Source organism: Pelodiscus sinensis, chromosome 19, assembly GCF_049634645.1.
Source record: "Pelodiscus sinensis isolate JC-2024 chromosome 19, ASM4963464v1, whole genome shotgun sequence".
Taxonomy (NCBI): domain Eukaryota; kingdom Metazoa; phylum Chordata; order Testudines; family Trionychidae; genus Pelodiscus; species Pelodiscus sinensis.
This window is the reverse complement of record NC_134729.1, coordinates 15,698,162-15,725,068: the sequence shown is the minus strand read 5'-3', so window position 1 is coordinate 15,725,068 and position 26,907 is coordinate 15,698,162. Positions and strand designations below refer to the sequence as shown.

The 26,907-nt window shown below is 65.5% G+C and overlaps 1 protein-coding gene across 5 annotated transcripts; it reads left to right on the top strand.

The window, feature by feature from the left end:
• The first annotated feature begins 1,179 nt into the window (after positions 1 to 1,179).
• On the top strand, positions 1,180 to 26,488 carry SHC2 (SHC adaptor protein 2). 5 transcript variants are annotated; one of them, XM_075902582.1, is made up of 14 exons: positions 1,180 to 1,421; positions 10,757 to 10,927; positions 15,481 to 15,551; positions 17,494 to 17,554; positions 17,816 to 17,935; positions 18,966 to 19,019; positions 20,264 to 20,315; positions 21,068 to 21,194; positions 21,666 to 21,840; positions 22,730 to 22,796; positions 23,694 to 23,849; positions 24,170 to 24,471; positions 24,563 to 24,697; positions 25,249 to 26,488. In XM_075902582.1, exons 2-13 carry the CDS (start codon positions 10,760 to 10,762, stop codon positions 24,689 to 24,691), a joined length of 1,482 nt encoding a protein of 493 aa, XP_075758697.1. In that variant the 5' UTR covers positions 1,180 to 1,421; positions 10,757 to 10,759; the 3' UTR covers positions 24,692 to 24,697; positions 25,249 to 26,488. The 5 variants fall into 5 exon arrangements, with proteins under 5 accessions (XP_075758697.1, XP_075758699.1, XP_075758698.1 ...); XM_075902584.1 differs by lacking the exon at positions 1,180 to 1,421 and adding an exon at positions 8,220 to 8,378; XM_075902583.1 differs by lacking the exon at positions 1,180 to 1,421 and adding an exon at positions 8,264 to 8,420.
• The last annotated feature ends 419 nt before the right edge of the window (positions 26,489 to 26,907 follow it).

The following is a 26,907-nucleotide window of genomic DNA, read 5'->3' as shown; positions in this document are numbered from 1 at the left end:
GGGTTCTGGTCGGGGAGCAGCAATAGCATCAGCAGAGGTCAGTGGTGCCCCCCCCCCCCCCCCCCCCGCGCGAGGAGTCAAACCCAAACCCGGGCTCTGATTCTCTCGCCTGGGACCCGTGGGTCACAGGCACAAAACCAGGAGTGGGCTGGCCCAGGGCTGCCGGCCCGAGTGAGCCCGGCCCTGGGTTCAGATCTAGGCATGTGAGAAGCACCCAGGCACTGCCTGAAAACGCCCGATCCCAGAGCCGGCCCTGAGCCTGGTGGGCAAGGGGTAGTTGGACTGGACTGATGGACCGAGGCCGGCAGTTTATCACCCCACTTGGGAACAAAGGAGGGGTGTCACGCCCCCAGGCTTAATGAAAATTGGCTTAGGAATACGAATATGCATGATTCGCAATGCATCGTGTAGCACAGTCTGCTGGATCTGTATATCCGGCGTTTGTGCACGTCCGGGACGTCAGAAATACAAGTGCGGATCTGCTTGTAATTCTAAATGTGCTGACGAGGGCCATTAGTGACACTTCCGGTACTTAATGACTCAGTGCTCAAACCAACAACCTGTGAATGGGCGTGTTTGTCCTGTAAGCCCAAACTGTGGTTGGTCCTAGAAAGACATGTGACCAGGCCACCTGCTACTGGGATCCATCTTGAACCTGGTATTTTTCCATGGAGATGGGGGAGGCAGAACTAAGGGTCCCTGCCCTGGGGGAAGCCTTTGAAACTACCTGGCCTACCCTACTGGGATACAAAGAACTCTGAAGAAGGTGTAGACCCAGGCCAGAGTAGAGATCAACTCTGACCTGAAGCTCTTTCCAAGAACAGCTGTTTAGGGTAAGAATGTGCTGGGGATGGAAGAGCAACTTCTCTTCCCTTCCGCTCCAAAACCTCTCCAGAGCAAGCAGCTCTCGCCAGGCCCGAGGCCTTTCCAGCTGCGTCGGCTGCTCTTGCCCTCGGGTGGCAGCGGACCACGGGAGGCTGAGCTGCGATCACGCTGCTGGGGGGGCTCAGATTCCTACCAGGCGGCGCAGATTAATCATTCGCTGGTTTCTTTCTAAGAAGTTACATCTGCTGAGTTTCCCCTGGGCCTCTGCCTGGGGAGGGGGGCCGGTTCCACTCCAGGCGACCTGGAATAAATAAATAGAAACGCCCTCCCTCTGCCCTCTCGCATGTTTATTTTCCCCTCGATCAATAAACATTAACCTCCCGCCTGCATCTGCGGGCCACAGAGAGAAACAAGCAGGTAGGGGAGCCACTCTGTGAGCTGAGAGCCCAGAGGATGTGGTGAGCGCCGCGGACAAACTCGCAGCTCAACTCGAGTCAGAGGGTTGCTGGAGAACACGGCAGCCCTGGCGCTCAGCAGCCCTTCCTGGGAGAGCGCGGTGGGTGCTGCAAGAGGGAGACTGGCTTCTGGGAAGAGGGGTAAGTCCTAGCTGGTGAATTGCCCCTGTGCATGCGTGCGTGTGTGTGTGTGTATCTGCGTGCGTGTGTGCGCATGCGTGTGTGTGTGTGTGTATGTGTGTGTGTCGGTGCACACATGCCACGCTCAAACTCATTCCAGACGAAAGGGAAAAGTTATGAGGCCTGGAGACTCTCTGCTTCAGACCGGTCAGTTTGCAAGCAAAGCAGAGTCAGGCCCAGTCGTGCTCTGCGTGGGTGCTCGCTCTGCCACGTGGGCTGTGTTGATTTCACAAGGGACTGGGGTTCTGCTGTGGAGCTCCGGAGTGACCCCCGCTCCAGAAGGGCCGTAGAGGGAGCTGTTCTTAGCCTGGGTGTCCTGGCCCAGCTCCCGTTTGGACAGGATCACATTGTGCCTGTCCACTCCCCCCCCCCCCACCCCGGCCCCCTTCTACATTCGGACTCACTTCCAGGTCTCAGTGCTAAGGGGCGTGGAGGCAGAACGAACAAGAAACCTCTGAGCATGAGATCGGAGTGTACTTCTGCTATTCTTCTATTCTGTTTTAATAACCACATCTGGAAAGAGCATAGATGAAACAGGCTGCTTTGTAGCCATGTTGAATGGTGGCTGTGTTCCATCCCAGAGCTGGCTGCATTTTGGCAGCAAGGGCCTTGAGAGATGCAAGAACATAATGCAAATCCACCAGACTGTGTCTCTCAGCAGCCCCTTCCATCCAGGCTTCTCAGCACTTTATCCAGTCACACAGCAACCCGGGCTGACACCACACAACAGCGACACCCCCCCCCCACACACACCACCACCATTGCACACCTCCCACTCCCACTGCCACACACAACCCGCCCCGCCCACACACACACGCCGTGTTCCTCAGCACACAACCCGCCCCGCCCACACACACACACTCTGTGTTCCTCAGCACACAACCCGCCCCGCCCACACACACAGAGCCCAGGACGAGGGGAACGTCTGAGCCCCTTTGAGAACAAACAGCTCCGTGACCTTTCCCCGTGAGCTGGCTGCCACCAGGGTTCCCCCTTCCTTCCGCCAGCGACGAGCTGCAGAAAGAGGTGGGCGTTTACACCCAGGCTGCTCTTTGCAAGCAGATCCTCTGTGCCTCCCTGGAGCAAGTCAACCTACCCCACGCCTGGGGCTGACCTTGGCCAGCCAAGTGCAAGGGGGGCCACGTCCTCTGCCCACCCCACCCTGGAGCCCAGGCCCCCTTCTCGTGGCGGCTGGGTGGCACGAAGGCCCCTTCCACTTGCAGAACTGAGCTTCCGAGCACGACAGGGGAGCAGCAGTTTCAGGCGCCAGCGGAAGCTGGGCCAGGCAGCACGGACAGCTACGCACCCACCACGAGATGGTCAGATTGTGCGTGTCCCTCTCCGGGGGTTCCCAGAGGGGCCGGGTACCCGGGCGCAGGGCCGCGAGGTGCCAGACTGTGTGGGGGGGCCACTAGGACCCAGAGTGTCGAAAATTGTGTCGCTGCTGGTGCAGATGGATTCTCGCTGCGCTAGATGCGCAGAGCTGGGGGCGCTGTGTGGAGGGAGGAGGGCACAAGAGACAGAACAGGCAGGAGGCAGAATTGGGACCTTTCAAAGTTTTGGCCCAAGCCAGGGGGCATGGAGGCATCATTTGAGCCTCAAGTGCCAAAATGTTGTGGGCCGGCCCCAGCCAGGACTGCTCTGGACCCTACCTATGTCTGGGTGTTCTAGGGAAGCCAACCAGTTCCCCGGTAAGAATCGCCCGTCCCGGGTGGTGCTGGCTGGTAGCTGGTTAACTGGCGCCCGGCAGCGTTGTGTGCCAGACCCTGCCCGGCCCAGCTGGAGTAGCCCCCGACCCATGGCACTAGCCCAGTTCCCCTGCTCCAGCTCTGAGCAACAGAAGGCTTCTCACACAATCCCTCCTCAGCTGGGGGCCGTCGGGGCGAATGCTGGACCTTTGGGCTCCCCTGCCAGGAAGGCGCCAGCAACACGAAGCTGAGGAGAGGAGAGAAGGGCAGGGCCCCGACCGATTTCTCCGCACTCTTGCCAGCCCTGGCGACACTCGGGCTGGCAGATTCCTGAGGCATGGCTCAGCCCAGAGGCCCGGCCTGCACCAAGCCTAGTCGCGCTCGCGTGCAGCTGAAACGCTACGGAGACAGGGCCCCAGGAATGGACAGAAAGTGGCCACCTTGTTTCTCTGCTCCAATGACGCCGGCGTTATTCACGCGGTGCCAAGCGCGGCTGCAGCCCTGCCAGCCTGCAGGTGTTTCACGCCGGTTCCATGGATCCTCGGTGGAAAGGGGAAGAGGCTGTCCTGGTGCAAGGCACCTGTGCACTGTGCCCAGCTAGCGGCTGTGGGTATAGGGCGGCTGGGGACGTGTCACACCTGAGCCGACAGAAACGGTGTAAATCCTCCAAGGAGCCAGGAATGAACCCAGCTCCCCAGTGCAAGGCCTCTGCTCACTAAGCCCTCCCCTTGTCCTCCTGGCTTGGTGAGGACTGGCATGCTGAGAGGGCTGAGCAGGCTCCTTGGCAGGCGGCAAGGGGGCAGAGCCGTGTGGCTAACGTTGCTGCGCTCCATCATCTGTCCCATGGGGGGCTGTTCCAGCCGTGTCGGTCCCTAGGCCTTCTCTGGCTAACGATTCCCAGCTAGGCCAGGCCTGTGCACGAAACCAACCAATTCGTCTCTTCTCCTTCTTGCCTCTGAGTGTGTAAGAAACCGTAAATCCCATTTCCTGTGGACTGTCCGGTGCTCCCGCCGGGCTCCCCCGTGAAACGCTGCCACCCGGCCCGCTGGGCCCTCGCTTTCATTCTGGGAACCCCCCGCAGACTGAACCCAGCTGCAGCCAGATCAAAGAGACCCGTTGTTCCCCTTTGGGTGGCTCTTTGATGGCAAATCATTTCCCACCGGCCCCGAGGCAGCCAGGCAGCTGTTTCCATGTTCAGCTTCTAGCAAGAGCCGCCTCTGGTCGCTGGGTCGTCTCTGCAGCAGCCAGGGTGGAGAGCAGAGATCTGCCCAGAGGACCCCGGAACGGCCCTTCCTGCATAGGCTGGAGATCAGCATTGAGGACGGGAGCAGGACTGGCCGGGCTCCGAGCAGAGTTGCCTCTAATTTTTTCCAGCCATGGGTGGGAAAACTTGTGTTCTGTGCGCTGAGACGTGCACTGATGTGCACCACCAGTAGAAACACAAGCTGGCAGCAGTGGAGCTGTGGGCGCGCTGCTAATCAGCTGGGTGGCACCAGAATCACTCCTGGGCGGCTGCCCAAGCGCTCAGCTTCCAGGGAACACTGGCTCCGAGCGCCCCCCAGGGCAGGGCTCAGGGACCTGGGGCTGGAGGCTTGGAGCTCAGGCGAGTGCTGGCAACAGTGCAGTGGCCTTGAGCAGGGCGTGTGCGTGCGTGTGCGTGCGTGTGTGTGCGTGTGTGTGTGAGTGTGCGTGAGTGTGCGTACGTGCCCTGCGCCAAGGCATCAAATTCCAGCTGAGGATAGAGCCAGGGCGCAGTCCCAGCGGGGAATTAACCCCTGTGCTGCCGGTGCCAAGGGGCTGCCTCCCCCAGTGAATTCCCAGCAGCGCAGAACAGCCCCTTGCTCCAGGACGCTCTCGGGAGGGGCAGCCAGTGTCCGCCTGAGCCCCTGCAATGACTGCCAGCCCCGGAGAGGCGCTGGCCCCCTTATCCTGTGCCCCCAGCGGGGCCAGAAGAGGGTGGGAGCAGCAGCTTCCCTCTGGGCGGAGCAGGTGCGGGGTGGGGCAGGGGAGTGGAGCTGTGGGCTCGGGGTTGCAGAGGGGCAGAGGCCTCTGCTGGCGTGAACGGAGCCGGGCTGCTTGGCTGGAGGAGGCCGAGATCAGACCTTATTCTCCAGGCTCTGCCACACACAGTAGCTGGGGCTGCCGGAGCCTGGGAAGGCCCCAGCTGCTCCGTAAGTCTCTGGGGCCCAGGGCTGATTGAAGCTGAGATGAAATAATCCCTCAGCCGCCAGGGACTGTGCTGAGGAGAGCAGCCCGCGTCTCCCGGGATCACGCCAGGAAAAGGAGCTTCCAGCCCGGGCGGGGCCAGCCTGGCGAAGCAGCGAGCCCTGGCTCGGGATAATGCACGCGGCCTGCAGGCAACAGAGCAGCCCCGGGAGCCCAGCTCGCTGCCCCAGGCCCCTTGGGCAATCGCCCTGCCCCTGCGCAGGGGAGTCGCCGGGTCTGGCTGGACGCATTCCTGGAGGTTTCATCGCACGACAGAATCTTCCGTTGGAGAGTCTGCGGTGCCTGGGGAGTCCAGGCCGGCCCTGGAGGCTGGTGACCCTGCGGCCCGGCCGAGCCGACGGCCCTGCCACGGTTCTGTGCGGGAGCAGCTTATTCCCACGGGCCCTGGGAGCCAGGCCCCGCTTGGCCAGTCCCCGTGAATCACACTCCCTGGGCCCAGAGGTGAGAGCAGCTGGCTGAGGGCGCCCAGGCCTGACCCTCTCCCCCTCCCCCCGTGCCCTTTAGGGAGACCGGGGGGGTTGGCCTCCCCCCATTCCGACTGCTGCTGTTTGTGGCTTGCTGCTCCCCGCCCATCACTGTCGGGGGGGGGGCGAGGAAAGTGCCCGGCGCCCCCGCCTGGTGCGGGGAGGGGGCAGAGCAGCCAGGGACCCCCGCCGTGGGCATTGCTCTGCTCCCGGACAGTGGCGGAAGGGGGCAGCAAGTAGCAAGCCATCAGTAGGAACTGGGGGAGGGCTTCAGCCCCCTGGCCTCCCTTGAGGGTCCCCTGGTTCCCTTGCACTCCTCCCCAGCCCCCTGCCCTGAGCCCCCCATGCTCCCCGCCCCGATTCCTGCCCCCCTCCACTCACCTCCCAACCCTCGGCCCTGGGCCCCTCCTGACTCCTGCACCCTCCACATTCCCCCTCTGTCCTGACCCACATCCACCCCCCAAACCCCTGTCCTGAGCCCCCCACATGCCACTCCACACTTGAGTTTCTTACAGGTGCTGTGATATCACACACCCCAAGCCCTGCTCTGAGCCCCCCGCGGGGGAGCAATACAACAGTACCTGTAAGTTACTGTCACCCCCAGCTAAGCCTCTCTGCACCTCTGCCTCTGCTCGAAGCAGGCAACAAGCTAAGGGTTACTCCATGCAGGCTGGAACATGGCAAGGACTGAATGGCAGCAGGACAACACTGCAAAACAGTTTACGAGAGGAAGTCAGCTAGAAGAAGCAGCTTCAAATGCAGCAGTGCCTACTCCATGTCCCTGGGCTTTCCGTGGAGGTCTTCCAGCCAAGTCCTGATCTCGCTTAGCTAACAGACACGGAGGAAAACAGAGTCAGCTGCACACTAGCAAATGCCTGAACGGATCTGGAATCACTTCTAGCAGAGCATATGACCCCTTCCCCCACACCCCGACTCAACCCTTTGAAGCACATTTGGAGCTTTAAAGAACATCAGAGCCCTTCTCCCTTCCAGGCTTTGGAGGTTGGTTAAGAAAAGAAAACAACTAGAACCAAGGAGAGAGAAGCATTTCTTAATATGGCAACAGCAAATGTAATTCTATTACCTTGATTTATTGATCGCACTCAGAGCAATTACTGGCTTTCGTCCCATCACCTGCCTGGAAGAGAGAGAAAGAGGCAGAGAGGAGAAGCAGAAAACAGAGACGCTGGCACATGCAATGTGGAGTTTGAAAACAAGGCTTTGATTCTTAATTCATGTGTCATTAGCGATATCATCTATCTGCTCCCCCCACGCCTCTTTCTTGGCGGGGGAGGGGAGTTAGCGAGCCTAGCAGGTTCTGTCGGTTGCCTGTCTCCCTTTCATCATCGTCTGCAGAGGAAGCTCCTAGGTGGATTGGGAAAATAATTAGATTTCAATTTGTTTAAGGGGTGGCACCATATGGCCAAATTGGAACCAAAACACGGGCTCGGTGACACCCACCGCTTCACAGAGCCCCAGGCCACGGGGACGTGTGCGTGACGCCAGCTGGAAACAGCTTTGTGAAAGAGGTAAACATCCCTCTGCCAGGCAAACAGGGCATCAGAGCACCATTGCTGGAGAGTGACAGCGAATAGGAATGAAAGTGACTCGTCTGTTTTCACGCCCTCCCCCACACCCTGTGCAAAGACTGGACAGGCTTGTGAGGAAGAGGCTTGGGAAATCTAGGTTCAGTTCCCAGTTCTGCCACAGAAGACCTGCATGACCTTGGGCAAGTCACTTAATTTCTCTGTTTCTTGGTTGCCCGTTCATACCATGGGGATATCACTTCCTCACATCTCATGGCTGGTGTGAAGCTAAATTCATCAGTGTATTTAAGATGCATGAACACTGCGGTGACGGGAAGCAGGGGAAATTGCCTTTGTAGTGCGCTAGCCAGCGGAGAGCTGTATTCCATCCGAAATGGAGAGAGAGTGTTGGATTTGCAAATGAATTCCAGTTCCGCTGTCTCCCTTTGTAACCGGGCTTCGAAGTGCTCTTGTGGCACTTTCCAATCCATGGCTGAAGGTCCAGGGAGGCCGACGTGTTCCCCCACTGGTTTGTGTCTGCGCTGGTCAAAAAGGCGACCACGACATTAGGGACCATCAGCAGAGGGGTAGAAAACAAAACTGAAAAGATCACAGTGCCGCTCTGTGAATCCATCCTGTGCCCAGCCCTGGCGTACTGGTTTATGTGCGTTACCGTCCCTGATGTCTGAGCTGTGTCCCTGTGCCGGGGCGTCTGCTCTGGCCCTTTAAGGGCTAAAACCCAGCCCTGGGAGAAGGCTGAGGGGGTGGAGCCCACAGCTGGGGCAGGTACAGCCAATGAGGGCCCAGCTGGTGCTGTATAAATAAGGGCTCCTGGAGGCAGGAGACAGACTCCTGGTTGCTCCACTTGGGTCTTGGATGCTGGGGAAATGAGAGGCCTGGCCTGGCTCGGCTCTTGGGCTGCAGGGCCTGAGGGGATTAGGGCTGCTAGGTGGCAGCAGGTCCACCCGCCCTTACCTATGATGAGTGGCTGTTTCAGGCTGCAGTTCCCCTGAGGCAGGGGTGTGATGATGCCTGGCAGTGGGTCACTGAGGCAAGGTGGGTGTGGGGGAATTGGGGGTCCTGAGGGAGGGGAGGACCCAGAGAGCAGGGGCACTGACCTAGGCCAGTACTAGGAGGGAAGGGCCAAGGGGCTGAACGGCAGCAGACCTGTGCCAGAGACTGGGATCCTGACCAGCAGAGGGCGCTCTGATGCAGGGAGCTGGTTCCCTGCCTGGCCAGAGGGAGGCGCTGGTGAGCGCGTGGCCCTTTGTCCTCTAGTGCAGAGCCCGTCGGATTTGGCCCAGAACCATGCTAGTGACTCGACTAGTTGCCGTCTCTTCTATCAGAGGCAGCAAGGGGGGAGCAGGAGCCGGTGCTGGGGGGAGCTTGCTGAAAAAGTGGCTCCCCCCAGCACTGTCTCTGTGGGGGGTAGCAGGGGAAAGGGGGCGAGTGGGGCTGAGCAGTCCTGGCTCAGGCTGGGTCCCCGATGCTGCGGCTCTGCTTTGTAACCAGCGTAAGAGCCTGGCGGTTTAGTGCAGCGGAGAAGCAGCGCTGTGGCGAATCCCCTTATCGACTGGTCGATGGACATGCCAGCGATTGGCTTGCTAAGCGCTACTGACATCCCCGTGCTGGCGCGTGTCACGTCCGTGGCTGGGCGGGCGAGGGAGCCCCTGTGGCTGTGGCTAGACCCTGCGACGGTGTCGCTCGGGTGGGTGTGTGGGCAGCCGGCGACGGGAGGCTGCCGTGGGGAACTGCCATCTCCCAGGAGACACGTGGGGCCGAATTCTCTAGCGGTGCCCCCTGACGGTGCTGGGTGGCACCCGTGGGCCCCAGCAAGAGGCTCGTTCCCCACAGAGGTCGGGGTCCATCCCAGACACTTAACAGAAAAAGCCCAGGCAAGGCCCAAGCCGTTCGTGGCAGCTCCTCCAGGTGGGTGAGCCGCTGAGCAGGCGAAGGGGCCCACAGTGAGCCGGTTGCACGGGATGTAACTGGGGGCAGAATCTGACCCACAGCTGTCCTGACATTATCTCGTCAATTGCTGCAAAATGCCGTCAGTGGCTGATTCATTCTCTAGTCCCTTCCCTACTGGCTGGAGAACTAGTGCCTGTCCGGTCCCTGGCTGGTTGGGGGGGGCCCCTCTCCCAGGTCCCTGGCTGGTTGGGGGGGGGGCCCTCTCCCAGGTCCCTGGCTGGTTGGGGGGGGGCCCTCTCCCAGGTCCCTGGCTGGTTGGGGGGGGGGGCCCTCTCCCAGGTCCCTGGCTGGTTGGGGGGAGCCCCTCTCCCAGGTCCCTGGCTGGTTGGGGGGGGGGCCCTCTCCCAGGTCCCTGGCTGGTTGGGGGGGGGCCCTCTCCCAGGTCCCCACGGCTTGGTAACATTCTCTCGAGCTCATCCACAAACGGCTGGGCTCCTGCACGAAGCGCCAGGTGACCGTCTCTGGCGAGCGACCTGCAGGAGGTCGGACTAGCTGATTGGAACAGTCCGTCGGGTTTCATGAAGCGGCTCTATAATCCCTGGGGGTGGGCTCCCCGTTCCTTCCCCCTCCTGCGGGCTCCGGGGGGTCCCGTTGCTTGGCAGAGACAAGGGGGTGCAGGGGAAGGCCATCAGGCTAGCTTGCTAGTGCCGGTGGCTGGCGAGCCCCAGCCCTGGCAGGGTCCCTGGGTGGGAGGGGAAGCTGGAAGACGAAGCCCGTTACCCCAGGACCTGCCGAGCGGGCAGAGCCACCCCCAGAGGCTGCGTGCGACAGGGACTCCTCCCTCGGCCTGTTGGCCGACTGCTCTGCCTCTGTCCAGTGCTGACAGATGCCGTGTGCGGCGGGGGGAGCCGAGCCGGCCAGGCCTGCGGCAGCACTGCTGCTGAGCAATAGCATCATGACATCATTGTGTGAGCGGAGCCTCCCCCGGGAGGCGGGGGGTGGGGGCCGGAGGGGCAGGCCAGCGAGCGGGCGCGGCGCAGAGCACGCCCGGCCGGCACTCTAAAAGCACTTAGCCAGGCAGGCAGCGGCAGGGCATGCTCCCGGAGCCCAAGTATGGCCGCTTTCGCAATGGCTCAGTGACCCCCTCGGAGGACCCAGCCATGAGCAGCCAGGTGGCGGCCGCCGCCCCGGCCCCCTCGGCGCCTGCCGCCCTGGCACAGCCTTGCCCGCCGCTGGGCGACGCCCGCTTGCCGGAGGAGCAGGAGCCCGGGACCACCTTCTGCATGCTCATCCCCAGGATCCCCCAGTGGAAGTTCTCCAGCCCCTCCGGCTTCCTGAGCCGCAGCCCCTCCAGCGCCAGCAAGGACCTGTCGGCCCCGGCCAAGCCGGGGGGCCCCGGAGAGGCTGGGGGGCCCTCCTCCGGCCTGGCCGCTGTCCTGAGCGCCTGCGAGCCGGTCTGCCACTCTCCCTGCTCCCTGCAGGTGATGAGCCGGTTCCGAGGCGGGGGCGGCAGGAAGGCGGCTCGGGTCGAGGGGGTCAAGCTGGCCGGCGAGGAATGGAACCGGAAAGGCAGCTTCATCAACAAGCCGGCGCAAGGCTGGCTCCATCCGGACGAGCGGGTCCTGGGACCGGGGGTCTCCTACATCGTCAGGGTAAGCCTGTTTCTCCAGCCTCCCCGCCCCTCGGGCCCACCTGGCTCTGGCTCCCGCGCTGAGCCAGCGGGCGCTGAACGGGGGCTGCGCTGCCCGGGCGCCTCTCGCTAGGAGCTGGCAGCTGGGAAGGGGCCAGGTGCCCCCGGCCATGGGGGGAGGGAGGTTTGGGGGCTTCCCCTGCTTGATCCCCAGAGTCGCGAGGGTCTCGCTCCTTCAAGTTCTCTTTGTTCAAGGCCCCACAGCCCAGCTGTCACCCGGCCTGGGGAGGGGTTGGTGTTGCATCGCCAAAGGCGGCCGCCGCTCCGCCCCGTCAGCTGGGACTTATCTACGGGCTGAGCCCTTTGGGGGAAACCTGGCCCCGGCCGGCCAATTGGCCCTGGTTTAAAACCCGCAGCACTGAGCCCTCGTCCTTCGCTGGGCAGGGGTCTCCAGGCACAACTTGATGAACTGAGTCCTAGAATTGGGGGGTGGGGTATTAACGCCTCCCCGGAGCCAGGAATGGAGAAACTGAGGCACAAAGCAGGGAGGGTTGCACAGTGGAACTGGGGTGAAGCCAGGAGCAGAGCCCAGCTCCCCGACTCCCAGGCCAGCATCAGCCACGGTCCCCCGGGCTCCTGTTCTCCTTCAGGCTGGCTTGACACCACAGCGTTGACTTCGGCCGAGCTGCTGGTCAGGGCAGAGTCTGCCTTCAAGTGTCTCCAAAGTTGTGTGGGCGGCTTGGCTGAGGGACGAGGGCCCAGGGGACTTGGGGAGCTGGGTTCGTTTCCCTGCTCCGCTACAGACTCCAGGGGTGAGTCGCTTAGTTTAGCTTTGCCTCAGTTTCCCTGGCTGTACGTGGTGGGGAGGGGAGGGGGTAATAGCCCCGCCTTCCAGGGGATTGTGAGAACTCCCTCGGAGGTGGGGAGGGGTTCAGCTACCATGGTGATGGGCTGGTTTGAGCTTTGGTTTCCAAAGGGCTCTGCCTTGTATCATTTCTGCCCCCCCACCCGCCCCAGGAAGCACTGTGGGGCGGTGACACCAGTGAGACCCCCCACGCCCTGGGACTGCAGGTCTTAACACTGAGGCCTGCGTGTGGCTTGAGGGGCCGGGGGTGCGTGTCCCACTGGGCCTGCGGCTGGGTCCTGACACGACGACTCTGATTTCAGGGCCCGGGGTGCTGGGAGCCAGGGGGAGCCTGCCCGGCCCGTGGGCGAAAGAGGCCCGGCGGGGCTGGCCGAGGCGGGAGCCATCTCCCCCTCGCGCGCCCGGGTGTGACCGCTGACCCCGCCGCGGGCAGAATCGGGCTGGAGGGGTTGTTTAGAAAGGAGCCAGATCTCCCCCACCACCTGAAAAGCACGCGGCCCCCCAGCAGGGTCTGAGGCATCTGGCCTGTCCATGCTCCGGCAGCCTTGTTTGCCCGGCTCCCAGCGTATATTCCCCAAGGGCCTCCCACCGCTGCTGGGCGCCTCACGCCCGGCTCCCGCTGCCGGGGGGCTGAGAGCGGCAAACGACGGGGCTTCCCTCCCCAGCCTGCTGGGCCCCCAGAACGGTGCACGCCCGGGCCCAGGCTCTAAGGTGTTCAGGCAGGTCGGGCTCTGGAGCCACCCGACCCTGGTGTGAGCTCCGTGGCCAGCCCGAGTCTCCGCCTGAGCCCTACTGCTGCTATTTCAGTGCCCGTGCGGAACTCGCGTGCGCCTGCCCAGCCAGCGCAAAGCCCGCGGGAGAGGCGAGAGCGCCCGGCGACGCGCGCAGGGTCGGGGCCAGCACATGCGAACGCGTCGAGACGGCAGAAGGCCGGGGCTGGGAAGGTCGGTCTCCAGCTGGGAGGGTCTGTTGCCACGGCACAAGGGATCTTTCTGGACAGGCCTGGGGCGGAGGACTGGGGCCCGCCCAGATTCACAGCCACGCACCGCGGAGCGTGCCGTTTGGCCCTGCGTGTGCTGCCGCTTCCAGGGGGAGACCCGCGTGTCTGGCCCAAAAGGGGGCTGCAGGGGATCACTGGGCTATTCTGGGAGGTCAGGGTGTTGCCACCCTCACTTCTGTGCTGCCAGCTGGAGAGTGCTGGTTGCAGTGCTGGCCGGGGGCCCGGCTCTGAAGGCAGCAGGAAGGGCAGCAAGACCACAACTCCCCCCACATAACCTTGTGACCCCCTCCCCCGCCACACACAGCGCCTCTGTGGGCCAGGACCCTACAACTCACCACAACACTCCCATGGAACCACAACAGTCGCTGGTTTTAAAGTCCTCCGAGTGTGAAATTGACCAAATTAGACTGAACTTGGAAGGGAAGGGAAAGGTTCCCAAGTCCGTCCTGTTCCCAGCGTCTCTGGGGCCACTAACTGGCCGTGGGGCTGGCCTGGCCCCACCAGCACAGTCTCTCCCTTCTGCCCCCCCTCCCCCCAGGGCAGTGGAGGAGGGGGAAGTTTATCAAGCTCCAGCCCTGTGGGATCTGAGTTCAAGCCCTCCAGCCTTCACGGGAGGAACAGGGGCCCATGCTGGGAACGGGCCAGCGGTGAAGTTTGGATCTAGGCCCGCTCCCGCCTCCCGTGGGTGGCTTGGTGGGATGCCTCTAATGTGGCCCACCCCTCCAGATTGTTCAGGGTCTAGTGGGGAGCAGGAGTCCTGGCTTCCCGTCCCAGCAGGGTGAGTGGGTCTAGTGGTTAGAGCACAGGGCTGGGGGGAAGGGACTCTGATTCTATTCTGACCTCTGCATCCGAGTTGCTGCTGGATTTGGGGAGAAATTTCCTGCCGTGCCTCAGTTTGCCACCTGCGAAAGGGGCACGGTAATAAGTCCCCGCTTCCCAAAGGAGTCACCCCGAAAGCGCTGAGATTCTGGGGGCGCCAGGCTCCAGGGCTGGTGCTTGTGGGACTGACAGGCTGGAATTTGCTGCGGGCACTTGGCTCCTTGCAGGGCAGCACATCCCTGGCTGGCCTCGGTCTCTCCTCCCCCTGCCAGGCCAGAGATCAGCTGCAGAGGTTTGATGTGTGTGGGGCAGGACTAAGAGCATCCACAGAGGTTAACTCCTTCAGTGCTGGCAGTTACTGCAGGAGCAACAGGAGGCAGCAGGCAGAGAGGGGCCTGGTGCTGGGGACACAGGAGAAGCTTGCATTGGGAACAGCCCCTTTCCTCACCCAGGGTCCCAAAGCACAGCTCTCTTTGCCCACCACAGAAATGCAGCCACCTCTGGGGTGGAATAGAGCCTCGGTACTGCAGCATAGAACAGGGAGCAAAGCCATGGAAAGGGGATAGCGTGAGTGCCCGTTGAAGGGAAGGCCTGAGTCTGCGCTAAAAGGGGAGGGGAGGCTGTAGGCTGGCAGCAGCTGCGATCCCTGTGGGGGAGAGCTCGGGGGAGAAGGGGCCTGGCCCAGTCAGAGACTGACACGATGTAAGGCCAGAAGGAATCGGGATCCTCCTCTGTCCCAGGCCGGACCAGCTCCCAGGAGTCCTTAATTCAGCTGGCAGCGCTAGCTCTGCCACTGCCTTGCCAGGCAACCTAGGGCAAGTCACTTATCCGGCCGCCTCTTTGCCTCCGCTTCCCTCCCCTGCAAAATGGGGACGGAGACGATTATTTGCAGGGCCCTTGGGATGCTCCGACTTACTTGAAAAAGCTTGGGGGGAGGGGCTGGAGGGAGCGGTCCAAAGGCAAAGTCCCATTACCCCTGACTGGGGGCACCCTCTGATGCCTGTCGGGGGCGGTGCCTGGGCACCCTGCCCTGGAGCGGGCTGCTCGGTGCAGAGCCGTGGGGCTGCAGAGCTGTCAGCCTGGCCCCCTTCTGCCTGGCCCCAGCCTCCTCGACCCCTTTGGGGCTTGGTCCCTCCGCACAGCGAGTTCTGCCTGCGGCTTGGCCTGGCACGTCCGCTGGGCTCGGCTCCCCCGCGCTCTGTGGCCGGCTCCAGCGGCTGGTGGGACCTGCCAGGGTCACGGAGTCCTAGGGACGCCGTCCAGCACAGAACCACGGGAGCGTTGCGCCAGCCTGGCTCAGCACCGCGGATCCTTCCCGGCGCCCCCGCCGTCCCGGGCTGTCCCCCAGCCGCAGGCCTGCGTGGTCCCCGGTCTCCAGTCCGGCCCTTCGTCCCCTCTGCTGCTCCTGCCCTGCCCGCTCCACCCCGGCTCTGCGTGAGGCCAGGCGGGCGAAGGGGGGGAGTCCCTTCTGGAGCCGTGCTCCCGGACATGGCGCCTTGGGGACGCCTGCTCCCCGCTCTGGGGGCGCCCCCACCCCTTGCTGGATCCAGAGCCGGGTGGCAGCCCAAGCCCGACCCTCTGCTGCTATTTCTGGCCCTGCCGCCGGCACCCGCTGAGTTGGGCTCCCGGTGCCGCGGGCCCGTCCCGGCCGTGCAGGTGCAGCTTTGGCCCAGCTGTGCTGCTGGGCTCCGGGGCCACTCCCCGCCACGGGGGCAGGTCCCACCGGCAGCACGTGGAGGCAGGGTCTGGGCTGCAGGGAGCCTCCCTTCCCTGCTTCCCACTAGGGGCCAGGGGGGTGCAGCCAGGTTGGGGTGGGCTGGCTGGGTCTCCGGTCACCTCCTGTGAGCTGGGGGGGGGAGCCGGCCTGACGTGCGACCCCTTCCTCTTGCAGTACATGGGCTGCATTGAAGTGCTGCGCTCCATGCGCTCCCTGGACTTCAACACGCGGACGCAGGTCACCAGGTAAGGGCCCCGCAGCGCCCGGCCCCGGAAACCACCAGCGCTCCAGGGAATCAAGGTGGAGACAGTCCAGGGGGTGGGTCCATTCCCCCCACCCCCCTCTCCCGCACTGCAGGTGTCTCAGAGCTTGCAGCCCAGCTGACCTGCCCGACTGACCACCGGCACCCACGCCGAGCCACGGCAGAGAGCGTGTCCCTATGGGCGTCCCCCCCAGCACCCACGCCGAGCCACAGCAGAGAGCGTGTCCCTATGGACGCCCCCCCCAGCACCCACGCCGAGCCGTGGCAGAGAGCGTGTCCCTATGGGCGCCCCCCCCGACCACCCATGCTGAGCCATGGCAGAGTGTGTGTCCCTATGGGTGGCCTGTCCCTTCTCTTCCCCCCCCCCCCCCCCCCGGCACCCACGCTGTGCCAGCCATGCCACGGCACAGAACATGTCCCTACAGGCAGCCTGTCCCTACAGGCAGCCTGTCCCACCTGTGGCACCCACGCCGAGCCACGGCAGAGAGCATAGGCCTAAGGACAGCTCATCTGACCTCTGGCGCCCACATTGAGCCGTGGCCCAGTCGTCCCTCCCCCCCCCCCCCCCCCGACCAGCCACGAGTCCCTGTCCTGCATTCCCAATACAACGCCCCCGGCGGGTACAGGGACGGGGTGAAGGAGGCAGATTCTGCTGCAGCGGCTCCGTCTGCAAACCAGGCAGGTGGGGGGGGGGGGGACTGCAGAGGCGGCGGCTGCTGCAGGGAGGGCAGCCACGGGCAGATCGATAGCGAGGACGAGGACGGGGAGAGGGAAGGAGGCGGGAGAGCAGAGTCCCACGGCCGGTGTCGGGGGCCAGCAGAGGCAGGAGGCGCGGGGGCGCACGCGAGGAGGCTGCAGCGTCCGTCCGAGTCCCAGGGCTGAGGTCCCAGGAGACGTTTCTCTCGGGCGCGTGGGCTCCGTGGGCCCGGGGAGCCGTGGAAGGAGCCCTCCGGCTCCGAGCCACCAGCCCAGGCTGCAAAAGTGCTGCCCTTAGGGGGAGCCCCACATCCCCCTACGCTGGGTCCGGGCGCCCGGCAAGCAGGACAGATGCCGCCTGTGCTGAGCAGACGCCCCAGGAGAGAGCCTGGGCCGGGCCCCTAAGAGCTCTCTGAGCCGTGGCCCGAGGAACACCGCCCGGGGGCAGGGTAGGCCTGGGTCCCCGCGGAGGCCACTGGGTCCGTGCAGACGCTGGGTGGAGCGCAGCCTCCCCGGGGCTGGCAGCTGGATCCTGGGCCAAAGGGCCGGTTTGGCGGCTCCGACCCGGCTTCGCTTGCTAACCCGGCCGCCTTGGGAAGGGCCCCGGGGCCAGGCACGTCCCACGCCCAGCCCGAGGCGTCTCCCTCTGCCGAGGCCGCGGGTGGGAGCACAGCGCGCGGAGCGGGGGCTTTCTGCCTCGGCTTTGCTGGGCCAGGCCCTGCCCCGCGGGGATGGGGTCCCAGTAGCAGAAGTACCCCGGCTAGGGAAGGACACGTGCTCGCAGGGGCAGCGTCGGGGGGGGTCGTCCATCCCTCTGGGGGACCCCCCCAGGCGATCTCCTGCCAGCGCGTCACAGGCACCCTCATCTCGCCATCTCCTGCCGGGGGAGGAACCGGCCTGGCAAATAGCCCCCCCCCAGCCCCCCCATGACTCCCTCCCTACAGCTGCTCTGTGGCCTGGGGCCCTGTGGGGGGGGGGGGAGCCGATTGCGGCTCAGAGGGAGGAGCCTGAGCACAAAGTGCCTGGTGTTGAATTATTAAAGCCCTGGGCAGAGACACAGCCGTGCTGCCCTCCCCCACCCCGCACCAGCAGCCTCCCCTTCGTCCCTGCCCCAGCTGGCCTGACCCTAGGGCCCCCCAGACAGTCCCAGGAGCAGTGTTTTAGCAGCGGGGAGGGGGAAGGGGGGAGCGAGTCCCGCTGACCCAGCCTGCTTGATTCTCTGCTCGCAGGGAAGCCATCAACAGACTGTACGAGGCGGTGCCTGGGGTGAAAGGGGCCTGGAAGAAGAAGGTGGGTAACCGTGCCTCAGTTTCCTCATCTGACGATGCCGACTCGGCTTGGCAGACCCCGTGCAGACGTGGCCATGGCACCGGCCCTGGGGGCTCGCCCCTGGGATCCTCAGGCCCGGTTCCCTGGGAGTCTCCCCAGCACCTTCCCGGTGCGCGCTGGCAAGCTGCAGAAGCTTCCTGCGCTGTCCCCCTCCTGCTGCCCCGTGGCCCCGCCGGGCCAGCCGAGCGCAGCGCCCACCCTCAGCCCTTTCTCCCTCCCCAGGCGCCCAACCGAGCCCTCTTCTCCATCCTGGGCAAGAGCAACCTGCGCTTCGCCGGGATGAGCATCGCCGTCAACATCTCCATCGACGGGCTCAACCTCATGATCCCCACCACCCGGCAGGTGAGTCCCCGCGCCATCGCGCCCCCGCCGGGCTCTGGGGAGCTGCGCGGCCCCTAGCGGGCCTTGGAGCAGCCTTGAGACTGCTCTGAGCTGGGCCTGCTTCTGGGGCTCTGCAGCGGCAGAGCTGTCGGGCCTCCCCGGCTCGCCCCAGGAGGGCCCATCGCCGGTGCTCCGTGTCCCAAGCGGTGGGGCGCCGGCAGGGACCGTTCCACGCCGACAGCTCGGGACGGCCGGTGCCGTTCAGCCTCCACACGCCCCCCCCCTTTGCTCAGCTTCATCTCATCCTCCCTGGGCATCCCCCGACCGTCCTCCACAGCTCCACCCCCAGGCACGGGGAACACGAGAAACCGGCTCCCTGGTTCGGATCCGGGGCAAAATTCTGCTGCTCTCAGCTTCACTGCTGCAAGTCCAGCGTCATTCCCCCAAACGCAGAGTCCACTCGGGGGTGACACGGGCACCCAACCCCTGTCCCTGTAGAGAGGTGACCGACACCCACATCAGGCCCCCCCGAATTTGGGGGTCACTAGCTGTGGGGGGAGAGGAGGAAGCAGCATCCTTGCTTATCCTCCGAGCACAAGGGTAACCCTGAGTTCTGCGTGGGCCAGGGAGCTAGTGTCCGGGTCGGGGTTAGAACGCCCATAGGCCCAGCTGCCAGCCCTGGGCTCCAACCACTAGGCTACGCTGTGCAATCTCCCATGGTGCTTTGTCCCCTTTAAACCATCAGGCAAGCTGGTCAGGCTGCACAGGGCGGCTATAGGCTGGGTGTGGGGGATTCCTGGGTGTGATCGGGGGGGGGGCACGTCTGCACTGGCAAGACGCTCGCCAGCGGGGCAGGAGGGTGCGCGGGACGTGCTGCAGCTCAGATGCCCCAGGCCAGCCGGGGTGGTGAATTTGAGTGTCGCTGCTGCCGCTCGACCCAGCCGGCCTCCCCCTGGGAATCCCCTTTCCCCGGCCACGCCCCACGGAGCCGTTCCGGAGCCTCCCCGCAGCTTCGGCAAAGATCCATAACGCCCGCCTCTGTCCCCCGCAGATCATCGCTAACCACCACATGCAGTCCATCTCCTTCGCCTCGGGGGGGGACACGGTAAGAGCCACCCTCGGGGGGGGGACGCGAGCTCCTCCCAGCCCTTCTCCCTTCTGCATCCCTTCCCCCCCCGCCCCCACTGCCCGTTCCATCCCCCTCTCTCCCCACACCCGGGTTTGCCTCTGACTGAGTCCCAGTGTCAGTGGGGCCTCAGGCCTGGGCCCCGGGAGCGGCAGGGGCCTGACGGGCATCTGACCAGCGGGGCCAAGCCGTTTGCTACGGATTTGCCAGAACCAGGTTTGCGCGACTCCCAACGGGGGGGGGGGGGGGGGGGAAACAGCGCCCGGGAAACGCCCTGCGCCCACGAAGGACGCTGCCGTGTTCCCACTGAGAACGGCCGTGAGTGCGGCAGCCCCCTGCCTGCCAGCCCACCGCCCCGGCCCGCGAGAGCCGAGGGTCCTGCTGTCTCCGGCGCTGCAGTTGCCTTGTGGTTGGGGTGATGACAGGCCTGCCTGGCCGGGGTGGGCGGGGGGGCTGCCAGGATCTTGCATTTCAGAGGTGGTAACCCCCGTGGCAGGGGAGGCAGCTCCTCTCCCCCTCCACATGCTTCCTACCCTGATGGCTCGGGTCCCGCCTTGCCTCTCCCAGCTGCAACAGCTCCCGGCCCCGTGGAGAACAAGGCAGCAGGGACAGGCCCTGGGGAGCCAGCGAAAGGGGCGGAGGGGGACTGGATTGCCCCGGGCTCTCCCACAGAGGAGCATCGGCCCCTGCCCACGAAGCAGTGAGCTGCCCGGCCGAACCTGACTCGCCAGAGCGGGTCGCTGAACACGAGCCCGTTGCTGGATCCCGTGGCCCAGCTCGCTGCTCTGCCCCCTTCACGGAGCCAGAGGCTGCAAGGAAATTCCATCCCCCTCCCCCCGCGCACACCCTCAGGGATCGGGGCCTGGAGCCCTGCTCCTGTGCTGCCCAAAGGGGAGCTCCTGCAGCTGCCGGGGGCAGTAGGTCCTTTATCTCCTCGTGGGGCTGCAGCCACTAGAGGGCAGCCCTCCCCCAGCCAGCCGCAGGGAGCTGGTCCCTTACAGCTCCGGCTCCATTGCCTGGGGCTTGCGGGGTGAGTCCCAGCACCGCTAGCCCTGGTGGTCTCTGCAGCCCCCTGAAGCTGAGCTGGGACCCCCACACCCAGGCCGCCTGCGGCTGAAGGGGGCGGATGCATTAATGCTTGTAGCCAGGTTCGTGGCTCTGCCGAAAGCCCACGGGCGCCATGGCCACAAACCCCCCTCCCCCGACCCCCTCTCTCCGTGCAGGACACCACAGACTACGTGGCCTACGTGGCGAAGGATCCCATTAACCAGAGAGGTGAGCGGGGCTGCTGGGGGGGAGGATCGAGGCTACATGGGAGACCCACATTGGCCCACAGTATGGAGGAGGGTTCCCCCCACCCGGGCCTCTTGCAGGGGGGGCTCATCGCTGGCAGGACGGGGCCTTACAGGGCACCCTCTCTGCCCACTCAGCTGCCCCCGCGGTGGCTGCTTTTCCATGGCCCAGCCCTGTGGGCGGGCGACCTTCCCAGTGCCGGCCCTTCCGGGGCCCAGCGGCCGGCTGGAAATCCGGGGAACGTCCAAACAAGCGTGTCGGAGCTTCCTGCTCTTCCGGGCCCTTCTTTGCGCCTTAGGCTGAGCACTGATCCCCCCCCCCCCCGCAGTCTCCTTGCCCTGGATCTTTGGGTGCTTCTCACAGGGGCTTCCCTGCTTCCGACAGCCCCGCCTGGAGGGCCTGCTGCCCAAAGCTTCCTCCCCCCCCGGGCTGGGGGCAGGTCCCCGGGGCAGGCAGGGAAGGGGAGGCGGCTCAGGGGTGTTCGGGGGGAGCCGTGGGAGCCGGGGGCTTAGCGCGAGCTGGGGCCCGGCCGTCTGGCTCGCTGAAGAGGATGAGGAGGGCGGTGGCGGCGCTGGAGCCATTTGCTAGATCCAGCCCCCCTGTGTTCAGAGGCAAGGGGGCTCCGCTCCAGCCCTGGGGCCCCTGCTGACAGGCAGCCCGTCTGGCTCAGCATGGGAGGTGGCCCGGGGGCCTGGCGCACGGCCCTGCTGACGGGTCTCTCTCCCCGCGGGCAGCGTGCCACATCCTGGAGTGCTGCGAGGGGCTGGCGCAGAGCGTCATCAGCACAGTGGGGCAGGCCTTCGAGCTGCGCTTCAAGCAGTATCTCCACAGCCCCCCCAAGGTGGTGGTGCCGCCGGACAGGTAGGGGGGCGAGAGATGGGCCCGTTTCACGCAGCTCCGCGCCCCCTCGCCGCACCCTGGCGGCCCCACCCAGCCATCTTCCCGCAGCCTCCCACCCCACATCCCCCCAGCCCACACCCCGGCGGGCACCCAGCACGGCCTACTGCCCCCCCAGGGCTCTCCTACTCGGACAGGCCCCACCTGAGGCTGCCAGCCCCCAGAGGGGCTGTGGGGTGTCCCTGTTCCCCGCGTCACGAGACAGGCCCTGTGGCCTGCTCCGCGCGACACTGGCTCTGGGGGCTGCTGTGCCCGGCTGTGCTTCTGTCACCATAGCCATGGGTCGGGGCGAGGTGCTGCCAGGCCCTAGGTGCCAGGTCTGGGGGTGCTCCGGGCCTGGCTGCCAGGTGCTCCAGCGCCCTGGGGTGCTAGGTGCCGGGACACCAGGGCTGTGCGTGGCCGTGGCGTCTAACTCCCACATTCTCTGGGGCGCAGGGTCCTGGGGCCTGAGGAGTCCGCGTGGGGGGATGAAGAGGAGCTGGCCGAGCACGATTACTACAACAGCATCCCGGGGAAGGAGCCTCCCCCAGGGGGACTCGTCGACTCGCGGCTCAGGCACGGGGCGTTGCTGGGCCACCCGCAGCCCTCGGGCGCGGCTCACTTCAGCCAGGTGACTCCTGCAGTCAGCCCGCCCCATGCCCAGCGCCGCCCCCCACGGCTGCCCTCGAACCTCCCCTGTGCTGAGTCTTGAGCCTTCTCCCTGGGCCTGGCAGCTGCAGACCAGACGGGTTCTTGTCCCCGGGTCAGTGCCTGGCGTGGGGCCAGTCCCGGGGCGGAGCCGTGTCCATCGGGGCAGCCCTGACCACTCTGGGGTGTCCTGTCCCCCCCCCCCCCCGGGCTTCTGCCAAAACCTCCAGCCACAGAGTCACGGGGCCATCGAGCCTGCGGCCGGAAGGGCCACTAGGTCCGCTATCCCGGGACGGGAGCACACGGCCCAGCTGGGCAGCCTGGGTCAGGCCACCAGGCGTTTTTCTGGCTGGCCATCCGCAGGCACCGCCCCCGCTGCTCCCATTGGCTGCGGTTCTTGGTTCCCGGCCAATGGGAGCGGCGGGGGCGGTGCCCATGGACGGTCAAGGCCAGCAAAGCGCCTCGTGGCCTGACTGCGGCTGCCCGGATGGGCCACGGGGCCACCCCTGCTCCGGCACGTGACCGGTCCCAGCCCCCGCAGCAGGGAACAAGGGGCTGAGCTGCGCCCGGCCCATGGCACCCCCGGATCTCTTACGTGACGTGCCCCGCCAGGGGGAGGGCAGTGGGGTTCGTGGCTCTGACCCCTGGGCTTGTGGACTGTCAGTGTGGGGGGGGCTGCCCCTGTCCGTGCGGCTGTGAGCAGTGACCTCCCAGGCTCCGTTCACCAGCAAGGGCAGGCGGCAGGGAGCAGAGCTGGGGCACTGCTGTCCTCGCCCCCCACCCTGCCACATGCTCAGCCCTTCCCCACGCCTGGAGGGAGCCCGCCCGCATCCTGCGTGGGCCTGGAGCGAGCTCTGACCCTTCTGTTTCAGGCTGGGTTTCCTGCCAGGAGAGACCACAGCAGCCACGCGGGCTCCCACTGGGACAGCGACACTCAGGGTACGTGCTGCCGCCGGAGCCCAGTTTAACCCAGGGCCTGACGTTCCTGCGGGCACGGGACTGCACGGCCCAACGCGCCGCGGATGGCTGGGGGGAGGGATCCTCGGAGGGGGCATCAGTGGCCCCAGCTGCTCAGCTACCGGGGGAGTGAGATGAGACCCATGTGGGGCGTGACCGACCCTCTGGCACCAGTCGGAGCCTTGTGTCAGCTGACCCTTCCACTGCATCGCCGCAGGGAGGCCGGGGAGCTATGGGGGGGAGGGTCTGGTCCCCAACGAGTCTCAGAGTCTCCCCGGACGTGGCAGCAGCTGCTCCCATGGGAGGTGATTTCGGTTTCCTCCTCCTCTCCTAGCGAGACAGGGTGACAGGGCCGGCTCCGGGGAGGCGCCGGGAAGCAGGGAGGTTGGCGTAGGAGAGTGATACCCGGAGAGGCTGACCCGAAGGGGAGGAGCCAGGGGGTGAGCAGGGGAAGGTCAGGCTGCATGGCGCAGGGAGAGGGGCTTTAGGTGGAAATCACCCAAGCAGGGAAGTGGTGGGGCCGATTGGTAGAGCCCTGCAAACCCACAGGGACCCGCTGTACGTCCGTGGGTAGCACGTCGGCAGGAGCGGAGGCCTCCAGCCACGGCGCGTTCGTGTGGTGACGGATACAAATGCCGCACCTAGAACCCTGCAAACCGGCGGCTCAGCAGCCGTCTGGGCAGCCGTCCACGGCATCTTTCTGCTTATGGGGATACAAATGTTGTGTCCATGCAGGGCTCTACCCGCTGGTACAACTGGCCTGGCCAAGGCACCAGAAGACAGATCATAGGGAGGACCCTGGAGTGACAGGCCCAGCTCCTGGGTGTGTTGGCACAGACCCTGCCGGCGTGCCCCACAACACACGGTTGTGTCTTCCAGGCCAGTCCTGCGACGGCTACCTGCAGGCAGACAGCCAGCCCCTGGCGTGCCGCGACTACGAGGAGCACATGTACGTCAACACGCAGTGCCTGGACGGCTGGGAGGCGGACGCGCGGAGGCCGGAGGAGAGCCCCCCGAAGGATCTCTTTGACATGAGTAAGACGGCAGCTTTGCCCGGCTTTGGAGAGAATGGGGCAAGGTTCAGTCACCCCTGGGAGAAAGGGCTGGAGACCAAACGGCAGACACTAGCCGTGGTGCTGGGTGCATGTTGGACGGTGCTCAAGGCCAGGGTGACGGGCTCAGTGTAAGATCCTCCCTGGAACAGGAGAGCGGGGACTTTCCTTTGCTTTGGATCAAGGCCTGGGAAGAGCCACCCCCGGGCCAGCGGTGGGGAATTCTCCCCAGACCTGGCTGGCGACGGGAGCTCCTGGGACGGGCGCGGTCCCCTCCTTGCCTGATGTGCTTGGCTTCCCCAGGGCCTTTCGAGGACGCCCTCAAGCTGCATGAGTGCTCGGTGGCCGGGGGGGCCAGCCCGCCCTTTGAGGACCAGTGGCCCAGCCCGCCCACCCGGAAGGCTCCCGTCGCCCCCACGGAGGAGCAGCTGAAGCAGGAGCCCTGGTACCACGGGAAGATGAGCCGGCGAGATGCCGAGAAGCTGCTGCGGGTGGACGGGGACTTCCTGGTGCGGGACAGCCTCACCAACCCGGGGCAGTACGTGCTGACGGGCATGCACGGCGGGCAGCCCAAGCATCTGCTGCTGGTGGACCCCGAGGGCGTGGTAAGGGGCTGTTGCCTCCTGGGGGGGCCCCCGCTCGCAGCAGTGCAGGGCGGCTTCTGGGACTCACGCCCGCCCCGCTGTGTCCCACCAGGTGAGGACCAAGGACGTCCTGTTTGAGAGCATCAGTCACCTGATCACCCACCACCTGCAGAGCGAGCAGCCCATCCTGGCGGCCGAGAGCGAGCTGCACCTGCGGCAGGTGGTGCAGAAGAAGCCGTGACGGCGGGTGGGTCCCCTCGGCAGCGGCTTACGGGGGGCAGGCCGGAGCCCAGGCGCCGGACTCTCTCCCCAGGCAGGGCAGTGCGGAATCGGCCCCCTCTGGGCAGGTGTCCAGGCCCAGAACCCAGCTCCCCTTGGGTGGGTGGGGCGAAGGGGGGTCTCTGGCATGGGGGGTTTCCTGGGGAGGCCGGCTCTGTGCTCTGCCCCACCTGGGCCGAGAGGCAGGAGCTGGGCCTCGGACGCTCTGCTCCCTGCCTGCAAGCCCCTTTCTGCCCCCCGCTTCCCTTCTCCACCCAGTGCCCGTCACCCTCTCTCTTTCCTGGGGCATCCCCTTCCCCTCCTCCGCTCGCGGCCTGGCTGCCCCTCCCTGCGTTCCCCCCGCTTGCCCGTGGGTGGCTGGCACTCGCCTCTGGGGCTGCTGTTCCCAGGTCGCCTGTGCCGTGCCTGTGGCATGGCCTTTGCCCAGTCGTGGTCTCGCTGCCACAGGGGGGGCGGCCCATTCCCCCCTCGCTCTCCTCCCGCCCTGGGTCACTTGCCGCCTCTCGCTCTCCCCTGCAGGCTGCTGCTGCGTCCCCTCCTTCCCTCTGAGCTGCCGGCTGCTGCCACGAGCCACCGGACTCTTCCTCTCTCCCTCCGGCCTGGGACGGAGCCTCTGTGTTTATTGCGCAGGTGCTGAGGAGACACAGATCGGGACGTGGCCTGGTGCTCGCCCGCCAAGGGCCCCGGAGGCACAGACTGCGCTCGGCTCTGTGCTGCGTGCGCCCCACCAGGAGCACGTGCAGCGCATCGGACCTGCCCCCCACGACTCCGACAAGACGCTAATTAAAGGAAACGAAGCAGGAGCCTCTTTCACCACAGCGAGGAGAGGAGGGTGGGCTGGTGACCTACGCACAACACTGGCTGCCAGGACTCCTGGGTTCTTTGCCTCCACCTCTGCTGCTGACTTGCTGGGTGACCTTGGGCAAGTCGCTTTGCCGCTCTGTGCCTCAGTTTCCCCATCTGTAAAATGGGGAGGATGACATTGCAGGGTGCTGCGGGGAGGAGTGAGCTCAGGTTGATCTGGCGTTCGGAGGGCTAAGTGGCATCCAACTCAGCGGTTAGCGTCCGTTGCTGGAGCCCTGCAGAGACGGAGGGAACCCCCTTTGGTGTGGCCTGGGGGGTGTCAGAAGCACTAGGCCTCCTTCCCATTAGCAAAGAAAATAGGAGCCACTTCCTCGTTCTCTGAAGCCGGCCCAATGCTCCCCCCACCCCCCATTACAGTACCGGGCAGCCGGGGCGGCGATCCTGTCCTGGCGTCAGCGGCCTGGCATCCAGCTTCTCAGCGCTCCATGTAGCGCAGCGGGACGGGGACGCGTCCGGCCCTGGGGCGAGGCCGGGGCACCTCTCCCACCCAGCCGCCTGGGGGCGACAAGCCTCAGCCAGGTGTGGGGGCCCGGGGCTTGCTGCTTTGGCTGGTGGAGCTGGCAAGCTGTGGCCACGACCTCCGAGCCCAGCCGCTCCTGCCAGGTGGTGCCGCCCGGCCCTTTGGAAGCTCCAGCCCCTCCTGCCCACCCCCCCGCCGGCGTGCCGAGGGAGGACCGCAGGAAGGGGCCTTCTCCCGCTTGGGGAGCTGGCTCCTCTCGGGCTCTGTAGCAAGAGTTTACCGGCCCAGGGGGAGCCACGGCGGGACTTCCCCCAGCCACCTGCAGCCTTTTGACCCGCCCCCAGGCCTCTGTCCAAGGCGTGGCACGTGGCCCCAGGCCCAGGGCGGGCTCGCAGATTTGGATACGTTTCTAATTAAAGGTGGAGATAAGTCCCCGGCCTGAGCCTCTTCTTGCCTCGGCGTGACAGAGCCCGGGGCAGCGCGGGCCCTGCGGGGAGACGAACAGAGACACTGGCCTCTGCTCCGCTCCTGCAGCGCTACCACCCCCGCCCCGTCCCTGCCCCCCGGTATGGCCTAGGCTCTCGAGCTGCTCAGTTGTGGTGACTTCTCCTTCCCTTGGAGCTGCCGCGCACACGGCACCATGACTGCGGCTGTGCCCACCTGCCCACGCCGCTCCCCCCGGGCTAGCGCCAGCCCTCAGCCAAGCCACGGGCGGCAACCCACCCTCTTGCCCCGGGAGGGGACCCACTGGCAGGAAGGGGGAGCTGGCACCACCACTGCCTGGACTAGACCTCCCCGGCTCGGTCTCCAAGGGCGCCTGGCTCAAGGACGTGCTCAGCCCCCTCCAGGCTCAC